The following is a 16,686-nucleotide window of genomic DNA, read 5'->3' as shown; positions in this document are numbered from 1 at the left end:
TTTTGAATAATTTTTAGAACTTATGAATATAAAATTATTTCTTTTTTAAAAAAAGTCAAATATTTTTCCCAAAAAGCATGGTCAAACGCATGGTAAAACTTTACTAATAAATAAAGGCACAATATATAAACGTACTTTATAACTTGGTTTTAGCTGACATCTATTTCAACTTTAAAATTATACAAATTAACACTTAAACTTGTATAAAATCAAACAAATAGACACGTAAATTGATTTAAAAGGTTGTTGAAGTCGGTATAAGTGTTTAGGACTTCACCCATGAGTAGGACATAATATCCCAAGTAACACAAAACCTGGAAGTTATTTAGGATTGAAAGTCCATGATTCTAAAGTTATAAATATACAATTTTATCCAACAAAAATGTATTTTTGAAGAAGTAATTTATTTTTTAAAAGGTATAAAAGTCAATCAACATTTGAGGATATTATCATCGATCAACATTTACATTTAACATTCGTTTTTATTTTTCCAACCATTTTTGTAACTTGGTTGCGGCAAAAATTCTATCACGATAACCTTTCTTGGTCTTGTATTGTTCAATCGCGTTAGATAGAATTATTTAACAATTTGATTTTTATTAATTTTACGTTTTTGTATATTATTGTTATAGACATTATATAATAATAAAGGATTGATAATTATACTAAACCAAAAATGATAATCTTAAATTCCTGGTTATGTAGATGTTAGTGGTTAATTAAGAAAATTATCAACCAAATAAATATAGTGGCCGTCTTAGCTCAGTGGTAGAGCGCGTGGCTTTTAACCACGTGGTCGTGGGTTCGATCCCCACAGACGGCGAATTTTTATTTTGGTGATTTAGAACACATTCAAACTATAGAATATAGTTTATTTTGTTTGCAATATGATTAATGGCTTTCTAAAAACTATAAAATTAAAGATATATAACTATTAGTAGAAATTAAATTTTGATACATCGAAATTGTTTATAAAACGTTAATATATATTGTTAGTGGTACATATAATTAAACAAAAACTGGATTAAATGACCACATTGAGACTACTTTGAGGGGTTATGATAAGGTTCATGGTTGTTTTGTTTTTGGGAATAGAAAAGGATTCCTTTTGGACTTTATAAAAGTTTTTTTTTTGGTGATAACTAACTTGAGTTTCTTGAAGAAGGAGAATCACTTGGTGACCTTCCGGAGTATCTACAATCCAACATAAACGTTTGACTATGAATTTAGAGATTTAAGAGTAAGTGGAAGAAGAGGGCTTGTATGATATATTGAGGATCAAGTAAGGTAGCTTGACTACTATCACAGCTCAGGAGATAGAAGGAAAGTTATTTATTGGTAACGGGGGCTTGGGGAGTAGTAGGGATGCTAGCAGTACACGGGATAAGATAACTAATTGCATTAGGGAAGTAGCTAGAGAGGTGTTGAGAGCCTCAAAGAATAAAGCTCATCTTCCCAACACTTTCTTTAACCATCTATAGAAAGCTCGTCTTCACTCTCAATTGTCTCCTTCAACCTTTCACTACTGGGTTTTGCCATTGGAATGGTTCTCATGTACGCTTGAGAGATGTATATCAAAATTATAATAGCTTATAACCTCTTTCAAGATGTTTTGCTACTTCAAAAGCAAATCAAGGCAATGGATATGAATATAGAAAAAGAAAAAAAAATCTCTAGCATATCTTCAATTGTAATCACAAGAAGCATATAAAAAAACAAGATGCAATTTTTATGTCATCTTAGATTTTTCTTTTTGATTATGTCATATTAGATTTTTCATCATTACCTCAAAATGCAATATTTATCACTTTATAGAGGTACTCACCAATCACCTCATTCACAATATTTTAAAAACCTAGATAAGTTTTTAATAAAACAAATCATACTTGCATGGTATAATCCAAAAATCTCGTCTTATTTGAGGGAAAAATGTGCTTGCTTCTAGGGAAAGAATTCAAGCTAGATACAATATCACTTTCCTTCTTCACCTTTGCTTCCATAAGAATAACTCTTTTCTTTCACTCTTCAAATCGTAAATTTTAATAAGAATACTGGATTCAGTAGTAGTTCAACAATCAACTTCTTTACACCCAATACCATCCAATCTTTCAGATTTTCAGTAACTCAATTTTCAAATTCCAACAATAAAGAAGTTACCAGAAAATGGAGGTTTGCTTGAATTTGGATTTAGGCATATAAGGGATTGGGAAAAAATTTAAGGTTGGATATGTGAAGAACATACGAGTGTCACATTGCTAAAGTGGTGTGTATTAGACACGCTTAATGCAATGTATGGTGTGTAAAGGTTTCTTCTGAAGAAAAGGTGTAAAAAGGATTTGGCTATAAGTTCAAGAAATAAACTATGCTTTAACCCTATTTTAAACCAAGCAAACAAGGAACAAAAAGACCTTAATCTATTAGCTTCAGCTATGAACCATAACATATCAATAAAGAAGGGAATTGACAATAATACATTCTCTCCAATAAAGATTTACATGAATCTACATAAAACATGTGTAGCTACATGAAGTGCTTAAAGTTTAGGAATTAGTAAACCCAACGACCATGCTAAGCAAACATATTTGTAGAACATACAGAACCTGGATCGCATAAGAGATGACCATAACGATGAGAGTGTAAGGAATAAATAAAGCTTTGCCAGTACAAGATGAAACTAAGTGGCACATAAGTATGCTAAGTTGCCCTCTTTGATCTTTCGTAGAAGCAGGTAAGCTAATTCCCCCTTCCATTCTTTTTCTCCTGTTGACAATAAATCAAGGGCTCGCCGTAATCCATTAGAAATTTGGGATCAGTTTCTTTCAATAACTCTGTGCTAGCTGAGATACTCACTAAGGAAGAACAGACGAAATCCTTGACAAGTCACAACTTAGCTATGCACTTTGAAGCACATCAGGTTCGGGAATAACTTGAGCAGTTGATCACGGCTGCGATTCTACAAAGTAATGGTACCAACAGTAAGAAAATCATATGAATCATGGGGAAATATGAGAAAATGTACAAGGGCATATGGGAAGAGCAGGGACTTCCAGCTGACCAGTAATGAACTTAGAAAACCTACTGGGAAAACCATATTGAAAGGCTTAGCTTTTAATTGCTAAATAGCACGATCCAGTTGTTTTCCAACTTTATCACATGTGATTTTATGAGCCAATATTCTAGGAAACAAAGGAAACTGCTTATTTCTCTTGTATTTTAACCTCACAAAAAGACAGGGAGATCAACAATGATGTTGCACATCGCATTGGAGTGAGATGGGTGAAATGGAGACTTACTGTGTGATAAGAATGTGTCACACAAAGCTTAAATGTGTCATCACTTGTTGGATTATATTGGTTATGTTGTTGTCGTTGTATTCTAGGAAACAGAAGTGATAGCATGGCTGGAGATTCTAAAGATATTATGTACCTTTATATTGATGCACCCATTTACATCAAGGGTTGTAAGTGTATAGGAGCAGAAACTAGAAAGCACCTCTAAGCACCTGTCAGAGACCCCAAGTATCCCAAACAAACTGCAGTAGCAACATAAAAAGAAATTAAATAAATATAACAGTCAGTTCACTGGAAGGTCACGAATTTAGTCATTACAAAAATAGTCCAGCTCATTAATGAAATTGCAAATAAATCTGCAGTCAATAGGAAGTGGTTATACTTTATATTTTATAATTGCTTAAGCCGGAGGCCCAATGACTACACAAACATTGGAGTATTCAAAAACAGGATATCTCTATCTAGTTAGTTCACAAGATAGGACATTTGTCGACTTTGTGGAGGTGCTGAAGTAATATAGCATAGGTCATTTTGGTCTTCCTATTTTAGTGATAATTCTAGGTCCACACTCACCTTAATAATTCAAGAGACCTGCAGCCTTGAGCTATTGCTATGACCCCAACATCACTGACTTGTACACACCTGTAAATGTGAATATATATCGGTTCAATAACATACAATTGTATCTCCTTTTGCTCCCAATGAAAATGAAATATACTTAGGATACATACCATGTCAAATTGAGAGACACCAGGTTTTTGCACATCGCTATACAAGAAAGCCCATCATCTGTCAGATTCTGAAGGACAACTGGGGTTAATAGCAATGTCACTTAGACAGTTTCGGTATTGCACCACGCAATAGCATAACCTATGAAAAGCAGTCCAAGAAAATGCTGAAGACTATACCTGAGCACCACAGAGATCCAGAAATCTAAGATGAGGCAGACGAGACATCATCTTATAAGCTTCATCTGTTAAACTGCAAGAAAGAAAGGAAGCAGATTGTCTGAGTAGAAACTCCAACATATGCATTTTGTAGTATACCATTGAGTGGTAGGAAAGGTGCATTCACACGATTTGCAATGAAATGGAACATATCTTTTGACAGATATATTATAAAATGAAACAAGCGGTTACGTGGAAAGGGCATAAAGGTTCAAAGTCTGTAGAGAAGAGCAGTTCAGCAATATCTGCTGCAAACCAGAATCCGTCATCTTGATGCACCTAGTCACATCAAACAAAATCAGTACAATCAAGAAAACATAATCATATTTGTTCCCTCTCAAAAAGGTTATAAAGACCAAACAATTAGAAATACTCTCAAGATACTCGATTATAAGTATCCTTCTTAGAGAAAGGGGGGCTTATATTATCATCACCCCTACAACAGACAAAGGCCTAAGCCAAGAAAGGGCATCCTTATGTCCAAGAGATGCTATGTGTTATCCAGAACATTTAAAAACAACTCTTCCTTTAACTAATCTCATGCAGACTGAGAGAAAATATCCAACCTAGTGATGTTCAACGATTCCAATTCTGGATAATTGTCAGCAACCAGATGCAAACTTTTGTCTGTAATGTTCTGCATAAAATATCAATACAATGAGAAAAATCTTCAGCAGAACGAGTATGGATCAAATGAAGCTAAGAGGATTTGCATAATGAGAAGCAAGTGCAACTTATGTACATAGCTGCTGAAAGGGTGAAATACGAATTGGATAGTTATACTTATCAGTTGAAAGAAAGAAAGAAAGAAAAAGAAAAGCGAAGGAAGAATTTGAAATATTTTGAGGGGCACGTCACAAACGACACCTAAGCATATTTGGCATGTATATCTGAAGAGCATATTCGACTAGCTTGATGTATCTCATGGTGAGGCTCCTATTAAAGTTGCAATAAGGTAAACAGGACATATTGCAATTCTAGTCAATGAAGTGCATGTTGTGCATCATATTGGATTTAGGGAGACAAAGCTTCTGAGTGCATCTTATGTTGCACAAGTATCAAGTCTTAGATGCACGGAGCTCTAATCAAATGATATTATCAACAGATAAAGTAGGTTCTTTAAATACTTGGGTTGCAACCGTGCTATGATGTTTTCACCTTATACTGGTGCATGTGTCTCATTCTTTCGATTATCCAACATCGTACAAACCTTGGTCTAAACACATCTAGATGTTTAACCCGGTTTCTCTCATTAATGATCATTAATATCATCTTCTTAGAGAGACTTAGTTTGGCTTATAAAAAAAAGTCATAACATGGTAGCGGAAATCATCTCTTCACGTTCTCCAACGTAAGAGGCGATTGTTCATGTTAGAGAGCCAATCTCGCGACTTGTCCAACACTCTTCATTTCTAAAACATTATTACATGCATATGAAATATGAATATAAATTCAAAATAGTCATATATTGATGAGAACAATATAACAATCAAGTTATTTTACAATACAAAAATATTATCATATCCTACCAAACCTAGAGCATTAACATGTTTCTCAAACAAGTCTCTAGATATTAGGATTAGTTATCATTTTACGTGTAGGAATGTATTGTAAATTTATTTCTCCACTTGCTACTATGTCTCTCACAAAGTTATACTTGATATCAATGTGTTTGGTCTTGCTGTGATACTTAGGATCCTTCTATATGTGATAGTCGCCTGACTGTCACAATATAAAATCATAGGTCCCTTAGAATTCTTTGCAATATCCAAATGATCAAAGAATCTCTTTAACCAAACAGCTTCTTGTACTGCAGATGCACAAGCTACGAATTCAAATTCCATAGTTGAAAGAGTTGTGCAAGTTTGTTTCTTACTTTTCCATGAAATAGCACTATCAATAAGTAAGAAAGCATAACCGGAGGTTGATTTTCTATCACACCGGTCACCAACCCAATCAACATTTGTATAACCTCTTATGAATTAATTAGATCTACTATAGCATAGTGAATAATCTGCAGTTCCCTTCAAGTATCAAAATATTCTTTTTACTGCTTTCAAGTGATCTCTTCCAGGATTGGATTAATACTTGCTAACCAGACCTACGGCATAACAAATGTCTGAGCGAGTACACGAGTACACATCATAGCATACCAAGACATGTCTTCCATTTCTTTTTCGGTCTTTGAACACATTTCAAGGTTTAAAGTTTCACCTCTTGCTACAGGAGTATTCATGGATTTGCAACTATTCATTCGAAAGCGTTCAATATTTTCTTTATGTATGTTTTTTGAGATAAACTCAAAAATTTCTTGGAACAATTTCTCTGGATCTTAACACCCAATATATAGTCTGTGTCACCCATATCTTTCATATCAAATGACTTTGAAAGCCATGACTTGATAGTTTTCACATACTCCAAATTATTTCCAACCAATAAAATATCATCTAAATAAAAAGAAAGAATTACAAACTTTCCATTGGACTTTTCCACATAGATGCAATGGTTTTCATCGATCATGGTGAAATCAAATGAAATCACCTCCTTATGAAATTTTAGGTACCACTGCCTTGAAGATTGCTTTAGGCCAGCAATTGATCTTTTTAAATTATAAACTTTCTTTTCTTGGTCTTTAACAACGAAACCTAATGGTTGTTCCATGTAGTTTCCTCGTTCAATTCTCCATTGAAAATAGCGGTCTGCCAACTCTGCCACTCTTATTCAATCCCAATTGATAAACATTCAAATTTTCCAAATAAATAATGAAAGAACTTGAAGACCACACCATATAAGCTTAAGTTAAGTGTTGACATGGCAAAAAACTTTCGACTAGAAGTAACTGTGAAAAATGAAAAAGAAGTCGGTGGCATGGGATTTAAAATGAATAAGAGGGGAGGGACCTGAAAGAAGAAGAAAAGGCCGCGGGGGGGGCCTCAACAAAGAAGAAGCAATTATCGTGTCTTCTCCATTTTTTAGAATAAACAGAGGAAATCTCGAATTTAGTCATGGCCTACCGGAAAAATGATAGCCGGCCATCACTAGTTGTAATAGAATGAAGGAATGATTCAATCTTCCATCATTTCAGAGCCGACGCCTCGAAGTGAAAGGGCATCGTCTTGTGCAAGGCAACGATTGTTGTCCCTTTATCATCTTCTATCTGGTACACTTGGTAAAAGGGCGGCTTCTCGTCTTTTGTCTTTTCTTTTGTGTTGAGCGAGTTCGAAAAAAAGGTTCCCGGTTGGCTTTGTATGAAGAATATTTTTTGCCAGTAAATGTTCTCTTCCTCTCCTTTCTTTCACACCCTAAAACTCACAACATCTGCTATGTTTTGACCACAAACTGTACAATGCAGAATATCAGAACCTTTGGCCAGAATCATTGTTCTACAAAACAAACTCCAGCAATCGACCAGAAGGACGTCTACTGGAAGTCTGCATTTCCCTCGATGGCAACTTTCAGGTTCTTGCCATTGAGGAACCCAACAAGTTTGTTGACTAGAAAACTTATTAAGGACAAACATCAGACCCGTTGTTCACGGTCCTTCCCAGTTACCATCTTTCCTCTATTTCGGACTATTGGAGCTGAGGAATATCATGGAAGAAATGGTTCTAAAATAAAAAAGCAGGGGAGGAGGAAGGGGTTCTGATGTTGGGAGATGGGAAATTTTTCATGATTGTACTTCTTTTACATGCTTCATCGTTTCATTGTTCATTTGGCAGGTCAATGATAATTGTTAGCCATGCACAGTATGTTGGATAGGGGTGTTTATAAGACAAAGAAGTGTCTAACTGGTCACTGGAAAGTTAAGGTATCTACTTGACAAATGATGCCATGTTTTTTATGAAAACTACAAATTATGCCATGACTATGGGGCTATCAAGGTATTTGGCTAATTAGTAAGCCTAGCAAGGATCAAGAATATATTATTGATTGAGCCGAGATTCCATCTCTATTCACTTTCCATCATCTACTTTTTCTTGGTAACGATAACAGCATTCTGTTCCCACTCATTTTACTTTAAAATTTAAAAAGATAGCTATTTTTTATAAACTCATTACAAGTAAATGTAAGAGATAATTAATCTTACAACCTGGGTCACATGTAAAGAATAAATAGTTTTCAAAAAGCAAGGTGTGTGTATAGATATAGATAACCAAATATTTAAAAAAAAAAAAAAAGGAAAGGTACAAGTAGGAATAAAGTAGATTCATGTCTAGTCCTCAAGTAAGGCATCAACAAAATTAGAACATCACTATTCTGAGGATCTAGCAATTTATGAATGTCTTAAGATGGAAGATCATAAAGTGGGAGAAAGACAAATTTAAAATGCCTAGTAGAACTACTTTATAAGCAGAATATACCACACACTTTGCAGGATTTGTGGAGATGGGGTACATGGAGAGATGGGATGTTCTCAGTCAGTCAGTCAAGGCTTACTACTAGAAAATGTTGGCGAGGGTGGAGGTGGATTTTCCGTCTTCATCGGTATAGGTATCTTGGGCGAGTAAGAAAGAGTGATATTTTGTGTGGCTACAGAAGTGATCCTGACATCCGACAACCGAGGAAGAAAGGATTACACTTTTCAGGTAGTGTTATGTGTAAGCATGCAGGAGAAGACATATCACATCCTTCTGCGTTGTCATGTGGCTACGGTTTCGTGGTGAACGGTCCTGAACTAGTTTTTAGTACAATGGGTTATGCAAAGCAGAGTGAAGGAAGTGTTTTACAGTTAGGCTTTTAGATAAAGGAAGAGAGGACTCTTAGCGTGGGATGTTGCTTCTTCAGCCACTATGTGGGTTCTTTGGAAGAGAGTGGACATCTGAAACCGCCGAGAATGACACTGCATACGTGAGAAATAGCCTCATGTTCTTAGTTTCTTTTTGGTAGATCCACCATACCCCTACTTGTGTAGATGATTGGTGGCTTTTGTTAGAGAAAAATTTCCGGTTTAGGTTCTTCACTTTTTTGGATACTGCTTGTATACAGGGTCTCTTTTCTCCTGACATCTATATGAATGCTGAAAAACTGTAGACAAGAATAATAATTTATGAAGGATGATAAAGTCTATTTATACAACAACAATAGCAATATACTATGTCTCAAACCCGGCCTAGTTGGGATTAACTATATGAATCATTGCTATCCATGTCGCTCCATTTAGACTGATCTCAATCAAACATAAAAAATTTAGGTTCTCTATCAGTAGAAGTCCTCTGTGTTTTCTCTATCATACAAATATCAGACAAAACAAAAAGACTCCTAGCGAATATCTGATGAGCGCACTACCACGACTAAGCCTTAAGCCCAACTAATTGGTACCACTAAATGGATCTTTTTCCTTCCGTTGTACCCTATTTTTTGCTAAGTCTGCATGAGTTCAAGGAGAATGTAGGCCTTTCAAGACAACTTCTTTCCATTAGATTTTAGGCCTATCTCGTCTCTCCTTTAACAGCTTGAATCACCATGGTCTCATACATATGAATGGTGCATTTGGAGGTTGATGTAAGACAAGCTCATCAAGTAATCACTGAAACATGCGTATAGAACATTAGAGGTTCATGTACCTTGCATCCACTTAAGTTCAAATCTACCACAAATCTGCAATTCTTCACCAGATGAGTAATGCCAACATCTGTTACCCTAAACATTTATCCAAAAATTGCAGGTGACAAAGTTAAATTTATTCAGTCATGCAACAGCTATTTAATAATTGGGAAAGAGCATTAGATGAAGCTTGCGATACCTTACATTCCAATAAATGGAAAAAACCTTCAGTTTAGGACAAGTATTTGTCACTACTTCGATTCCCTTGTCAGAGATCCTTTGACAGCCATTTAGATTTAGAATCTCTAAATCTAAAAGGGAATCCCCACACTGCATATTTTTTACACCACGGGAACATCAAATTTCTGTGACAAAAATAGTACCATGCAGGACACAATAAAAGTAATTTGTTACCTCAAATTACAAGAATTAACAAACTTTTCTTTATCTTCATTAGATGGTAAGATATGAACAGTTTCCTCATTTTTTGACACCCCTATATACAGGTCACCCATGTTGTTGACACAACAAGGAAAAAATCACTTCTAACGTTTCTGAGGATTATAAAATGGCTCCAAGTAGATATTGATACAAAGTCACAAAAATAAGCCAGAGGTGCTTATCAAACAAGGCAGCCTCCACAGATTTTTTTAAAAAAATAATCTGAAACATTCTAATTTCTGTGACTTCCCAATTTTCTAAATCCCACCTTGCTTTTAACATTTTCCAGTTGCTTGTCTTCAATATCCTGCGCAAACTCAAGGTTGATATGCTTCACATTGCGATATCTCGGCTGCAAGTAGAAAACATAAGACAAACTCATTCTTCTATACTGCTTCTTTTCATCACCTACACCATAGAAAAGCACAAGATCCAAAGAAGTGTGGCCTAGTGGTTATCAGTTAATATGGAGGAGGCTACGACAAAGGGCACTAGTTCCTTACTAGTGTTCCTGTTGCTTGACAAAAAACAAAAAAAAACAAAGAAGCCAATGAAGCCTGTCTTAGCGGTTATCTATCAAAAAAAATTAGTTTGGCCTAGTGGTGAGTATTTAAGATGAAGGTGTTGAGACCAAGTAATCCAGTTCTTATCCTGTAAATACATGGTTTATGTCCAACTTAAATATTGGTCTTCTCTCTAGTAGTAATTTTAGAACAAGGTAGTACTAGTAGACCTTCTATTGGTTGAGAAAAACGACCCAAAAAAAAAAAAAAATAGCAGCAACCAAAGAAATATACAATATGCGATATCTACATAGGGTGTGTTTGCAATGGAGGAAAACATCCAAAAACTGTTTTTCAATTTTCCTATGTTTGGTTGGTCAAAATGTTTGGAAAACATCTTCGGAAAACAAGTTCCTTAAAAATGAAGCAATGACTTCCCTGATGGATGTAGGGAAAACAAGTTCCTTAAAAACAAGGCAAATGACTTCCCTTGGGAGTAGGAAAAACAAAATCCCTAAAATTGAGGCAAATGACTTCCCAGACGGAAGTCTCCAAGTTTATTTTCTCCTCTCCACCCACCCAATCCCCCAACCCTTGAACATCCCACCCCCTACCACCCTTGAACCCTCACTCCACATCCAATACCGCCTCCATGTTGTTTTGCTAGATAACATATAAATGCTCTTCGAACCAACTTATTTTCCAAGATAACATTTTCTAGGAAATCATTTTCTGTGGAAAACAATTTCATTCACACCACACACTTAAAAGCAAAATATGACTAGTTTTATCTTTGAGACTCCAAATTCCAGTCTTTCTCCATTCACATTACTCTCCCAGATTCCCCTAAAAGACAAATTAAAGCAATTAACTTTTCCTTCTTACATTTTTCCTGGAACCAAAACTGATTACTCAATAAAATCCATCAGCTTAACAAATATCCAATGAAAAACAGGAAAGAAAAGGAAACAAACCAAAGAAAGAGCTGAGACAAGGCGATCACCAGCATTACTCATCTCATGAAAATCAAGAACCTATAAGAGAAACACCAAAAATTAAAACAAGTAAAGGGTACCCAGTTGTGCAATAAATAGCAAACCACACAGTAAATGTAAACCACACTAAGCAAGTCGTATCGAGTGGGAAAGCGAACCAACCAGCCAGAGGGAGGGGTGAGAAAGGAGAGTATGGTGAATCGAAGGGTTGACAAGTAGAAGAGTGATGAGGACTCTTTGTTGAAGCCTCGTGCTCACTATTTTCATCACTTTTGGCACTGTTTCTTTGTTCCAAATGGTTTCTGCCGCCATTGCTCCTTCACCGGAATTTGACAAATGCTCAACGTCCTCTTCTCTATTGATGAAGTAGGGATTGGTTAAAGCCAGTATAAATTAATTGTTGACACCTTTTTTATTTTGAAAAAATTAAGAATACATTAATTAATTATTATTTTTTAGAATAATCCTTTTTCTTAATGAATTTTCAACTACTTTTTAATCTGAAATAATGATTATTTCTACTTTTCTTTTCTATAGTATTTCTTTTTTAGGCTTAAGTCATTGACGGCCTCTTAAAATTGTTTGCATATTCCACTTAGACACCTCAACAGACCCTTTTTCCTATTAGACACTCCAATCTTCAAAAATAAATATCTATCAAATATTTTTCTGACACATAATCAAAAGAGGACGTGCGTGTAATACACATGCACCTGATGTGGCAAAATAACAAATCAGATGAAGTCACGTGGCATTTTAATTTAAAATAATTATAAAAATGAATTTTGAATATAAACAAATCTAAAGAAAAGAATTTCAACTTAAAAAAGAAAAGAAAAGAAATTGTACACCCTCAACCCCTCCCCCTCCACCGCACCCATCCCTCTCTTTCTTCTCTTTCCCTAACAGCTACCCTTGTCCACCATGGTTAATTCTCAATATAGAAAAAATGAAGGTTTTAATATATATATTAAGTATGAATTTACTATTTTTATTTCTCTCTATGCCTTCTTTCTTATTTCCATTTAAATTGATAGTATTTTCTTGAAAGATCTGTTCTTTCTTTTTTTTATTGTGATTTCGAATTTGTATTTTTTTCTTTTCTGTTTATGTTCGATTTGTGAAGAAGAAGGGGTGTGGGTCGGGGGAGATGAAGAGGAAGAGAGAAAATATTTAAATAATGGTCTTCATTTGTTCCGGCAAAGAAGATGTGAATGGTGGTCTCCATTTTTTCCAGCAAAAAAGATGTAGATGATGATATCCATTTTCCGATAAAGAACTATGATGTTGATCTCCATTTTTTTCGACAAAAAATGATGAGTTAATTCTACATCTGAAAGATTAATAGTATAGTGATAAGAAGATTAAAAAAAATGGTGGTATATTCTTGTGAAGAAACTGTGGAAGAAATGGTGCAGCAAGATCTTATGGTGAAAGAGAGAGAAAGATAAAAAGATTTTTATTTTTAAAAAAAATAAAAGAAAAAATTGAAAAATAAAGGAAAAACGTTAATATATTAATTTCACGCGCCCAACAAGGTGTGCATTACACTTTTTGTGCCACATCTGCATAAGTGTCGAAGTGGTTCAAATTCGATAGGGTATAGGTGTTCAATAGGTACAAGTTCTAGTTGAGGTGTCTAAGTGAATTATGCGAACAACTTCAAGGGACTAGACATGACTTATGCCTTCTTTTCTATATTGTAGAAAAGACAGTTTCAACATGTCAATTTCTATTATTTCTACTTTTCTTTTCTATATGTCAAATTTTTTTCAAATAAGCGTAGTTTGGTCATTGAAGTCTAATAAAAAGGTTATATGTAAAAGTCACGTGTCTTACTATTACTACTCAATAGACACGTAGCAGACCTCAATTTTACACCGTCTAAAATTGTCTCTATTACTTATCTTTTCTTTCTTCAATATTTACTATCTATGTAAAACTTAACAAAAAGAAAAGGCAAGTTACCTTGTTTAAATAGGAAGAAATTTTTATTTTTGTGATGGGGTTTTAGGAAAAAGGCTAGGGATAAGTTTTGAACATTAAAAGAGTGAAGTAAATTTCAGAAAGAGAAATTGGTATACGGAACATGGAATAACAAGTTGAGTTTTTCGTCAGAAAAAAATATTTAGTTGTGATTTAAAACATAAGTAGAGGGAAAAATTGAAGAAGGAGGAGGTAAGGGGAGTTGTGATTATTTAACTTGCTTGAAGGGAATTGATTTTGAATCAACAAAATATGAAGAATTTATAGGTGATCGAGTAAGAAAAAACAATTACTTATAGATACATCTCATCTTATGTGTAAATAATTGATGATATTAGGGAATGCATTCATCCCCAGATTTCACTCAACTATCAACTCTTGAAATCCAATGTCATCTTCAATAAGAAGTTGGATTACAAGTATATACCAGAAGATGACTTTTTAATGACTTAGTGAGTCGGATTAAATGGGGCGGGTCATTAAATGGTTTAAATGGATATATATTTGGTTCTTAAAATTTTGATTAAAAATAAATATTCCATGTCAGAAAATTTTAGTGAAAAAGATAATTAAATATGTTGAGTGACTTTCTATGCAAAGAAGACATAGTTGAGTGACTTTTGAGTTGAGAATGAAAGTAGAATGAAAGTTAAGTAACTTTCTGTGTACAGGGCAGACAGATCCTAAATGCAGCTCTAATAGCTAGTGAATGTGTAGATTCACGGATTAAAGGTGAAACCCCAGGAATCATGTGTAAGCTTGATATTGAGAAAGCCTATGATTATGTGAACTGGGATTTCCTTATTAATATCTTGAGACAAATGGGGTTTGGAGAGAAATGGCTGAAGTGGATAGGATTTTGCATTAAAACTGTCAGGTTCTCTATATTGATTAATGGAGAACCTGCTGGTTTTTTTTCCCTCAGAAAGGGGGTTGAGGCAGGGTGATCCTCTTTCTCATTTCCTCTTTATTCTAGCAATGGAAAGACTTAATAGTATGATACGGGTGGTCTCTCAGAAGAAATGGTTAAAAGATTCAAAGTGGGCAACCAAGCTGGGAAAGATCTACAAATTTGTCAATTACTGTATGCAGATGATACTATGATCTTCTGTGACACCAAGGCTGAGTAGGTGTGTTTCATCAGAATAATATTAGTAATCTTTGAGGCGGTGTCAGGGCTTTCTGTGAACTGGAGAAAAAGCAGCATGTTTCAAGTCAAGGAAGTAGCTAACATTCAGTGTTTAGCAAATATTTTGAGTTGTAAGATAGAAAATCTCCCAACTAGATATCTAGGGATGCCATTGGGTAACAACCACAAAGAATTAGAAATATGGGATGGAATTGTGAAGAAGACCAAGAAAAAATTAGCCACCTGAAAGACACAATACCTATCTCTGGGAGGAAGAATAACAATGATCAATTCTGTCTTAGATGCGCTCCCTACTTATATTATGTCTCTCTTCCCCTTACCTGCAAAGGTGGAAGATAGATTAGATAAACTAAGAGATTTTCTTTGGTTGGGCAACAAGGAAGGAAAGGGCATTCACTTAGTCAAATGGCAAACTGCCCAACTAAGCAAGAAATCAGGAGGTCTTGGCATTAAGAATCTAGGTCTGCAGAATAAGTGCTTACTGTCAAAATGGCTATGGAGGCTTGGTAAAGCGGGGCAGGCTTTGTGGAAGGATGCTATTGTTAGCAAGTATGGACAAACTGATTCATGGACATCTAACACTGTGACCAGCACCTATGAGGTCTCAGTTTGGAGGTCTATCAGAAATTTGTGGCCAAAACTAGCGAGGAACATATGCTACAAGGTGGGTGAGGGGACTAGGATCCTTTTTTGGAAAGACAAGTGGATAGGACAGAACTCCCTTAAGGAGGACTTTGCAGATTTGTACTCTTTTTTAGACAACCCTGGAGCATCTATTGCTGAGATGTGGTCTCAGCAAGGGTGGAATATAACCCTTAGGAGGCTCTTAAATGATTAGGAGGTGGATAGAGTAGCCAATTTACTACAAAGGTTGGAAGATTTTTCGAGACTCTACAATAATCCTGATGCAATCAGATGGAAACATGATAGGGATGGGGAATTTTCTGTTGGAAGAATGTACAAAAGAGACCTGGCAACACACCCGGGGACATTTTTGGACCTTGGAAACAAATTTGAAAATCCAACACTCCAACCAAGATAAAGTGTTTCACATGGTCAGTGTGCAGAAGAGCATGTTTGACTCAGGAGAGACTGAAAAAAAAGAGGATTTCAGATTGTTTCTAGGTGCTTCTTTTGCCATGAGAAGGAGGTAACAAACAAACATTTGTTCCTTCACTGTAGAGTGACTTCCCAGATATGATATATGTTTCAAAGCATTATTCAAGATCCTTGGTTGGTGCCTGAGCATATTGCTGACCTACTAAACTGTTGGATGAGAAGAGGGGGGAGTAAAACACATAAAAAAAAATGGTGGAATCTAGTTCCATCTTGCATATGGTGGTCAATTTGGAAGGAAAGAAACAATACGTGTTTTAAGAATATTACTAACCCAATGCAGAAAGTTAAAGAAAACTGCATTGATACTCTATATTTTTTGTGTAAAGAAGAGGGTATATATGAAGTAGATCAGTTAGTAGATTTCCTAGGCTCTTTGTAATCATGACTACTTGGCCTTTGAATNACCTATGAGGTCTCAGTTTGGAGGTCTATCAGAAATTTATGGCCAAAACTAGCGAGAAACATATGCTACAAGGTGGGTGAGGGGACTAGGATCCTTTTTTGGAAAGACAAGTGGATAGGACAGAACTCCCTTAAGGAGGACTTTGCAGATTTGTACTCTTTTTTAGACAACCCTGGAGCATTTATTGTTGAGATGTGGTCTCAGCAAGGGTGGAATATAACCCTTAGGAGGCTCTTAAATGACTGGGAGGTGGATAGAGTAGCCAATTTACTGCAAAGGTTAGAAGATTTTTCGAGACTCTACACTAA

At 35.3% G+C, this 16,686-nt stretch overlaps 3 protein-coding genes and 1 non-coding gene across 6 annotated transcripts in view; 2 read left to right on the top strand and 2 right to left on the bottom strand.

The window, feature by feature from the left end:
* The window catches only part of LOC125875232 (probable serine/threonine-protein kinase PBL9), a 1,122,098-nt gene that overhangs the window by 720,229 nt on the left and 385,183 nt on the right, over nucleotides 1-16,686 (bottom strand). The window lies entirely within an intron of this gene.
* TRNAK-UUU (transfer RNA lysine (anticodon UUU)) lies at nucleotides 752-823 on the top strand. The gene has a single exon. It is a non-coding gene; the product is annotated as a tRNA-Lys (tRNA).
* Nucleotides 2,423-12,086, bottom strand: LOC125875235 (F-box protein At3g58530). The gene is made up of 12 exons (XM_049556337.1): nucleotides 11,883-12,086; nucleotides 11,700-11,759; nucleotides 10,491-10,574; nucleotides 9,981-10,111; nucleotides 9,802-9,877; nucleotides 4,804-4,874; nucleotides 4,430-4,516; nucleotides 4,199-4,271; nucleotides 4,022-4,089; nucleotides 3,864-3,932; nucleotides 3,427-3,532; nucleotides 2,423-2,953 (listed from the first exon to the last, which is right to left on the bottom strand). Exons 1-12 carry the CDS (start codon nucleotides 12,030-12,032, stop codon nucleotides 2,888-2,890), a joined length of 1,041 nt encoding a protein of 346 aa, XP_049412294.1. The 5' UTR covers nucleotides 12,033-12,086; the 3' UTR covers nucleotides 2,423-2,887.
* Nucleotides 13,094-14,653, top strand: LOC125873927 (uncharacterized). Its single transcript, XM_049554751.1, has 2 exons — nucleotides 13,094-13,150; nucleotides 14,378-14,653. The coding sequence occupies exons 1-2, from the start codon at nucleotides 13,094-13,096 to the stop codon at nucleotides 14,651-14,653; spliced, it is 333 nt and encodes a 110-aa protein (XP_049410708.1).

The sequence above is a fragment of the Solanum stenotomum genome, chromosome 8, assembly GCF_019186545.1.
Source record: "Solanum stenotomum isolate F172 chromosome 8, ASM1918654v1, whole genome shotgun sequence".
In the NCBI taxonomy this organism is placed as follows: Eukaryota; Viridiplantae; Streptophyta; class Magnoliopsida; order Solanales; family Solanaceae; genus Solanum; species Solanum stenotomum.
This window is presented reverse-complemented; position numbering and strand designations above follow the sequence as displayed.

Excerpts from the sequence above, each read along its gene's own strand:
- LOC125873927 (XM_049554751.1), top strand. The coding sequence starts at position 13,094 with ATGGTGGTATATTCTTGTGAAGAAACTGTGGAAGAAATGGTGCAGCAA. Across the intron at positions 13,151-14,377 it reads TGGTGCAGCAAGATCTTATG|GGCAGACAGATCCTAAATGC; the intron begins GTGAAAGAGAGA and ends TTCTGTGTACAG.
- LOC125875235 (XM_049556337.1), bottom strand. The coding sequence starts at position 12,032 with ATGGCGGCAGAAACCATTTGGAACAAAGAAACAGTGCCAAAAGTGATG. Across the intron at positions 9,878-9,980 it reads TCCATTTATTGGAATGTAAG|GGTAACAGATGTTGGCATTA; the intron begins GTATCGCAAGCT and ends ATAAATGTTTAG. Across the intron at positions 4,517-4,803 it reads GAATCGTTGAACATCACTAG|GTGCATCAAGATGACGGATT; the intron begins GTTGGATATTTT and ends TGATGTGACTAG.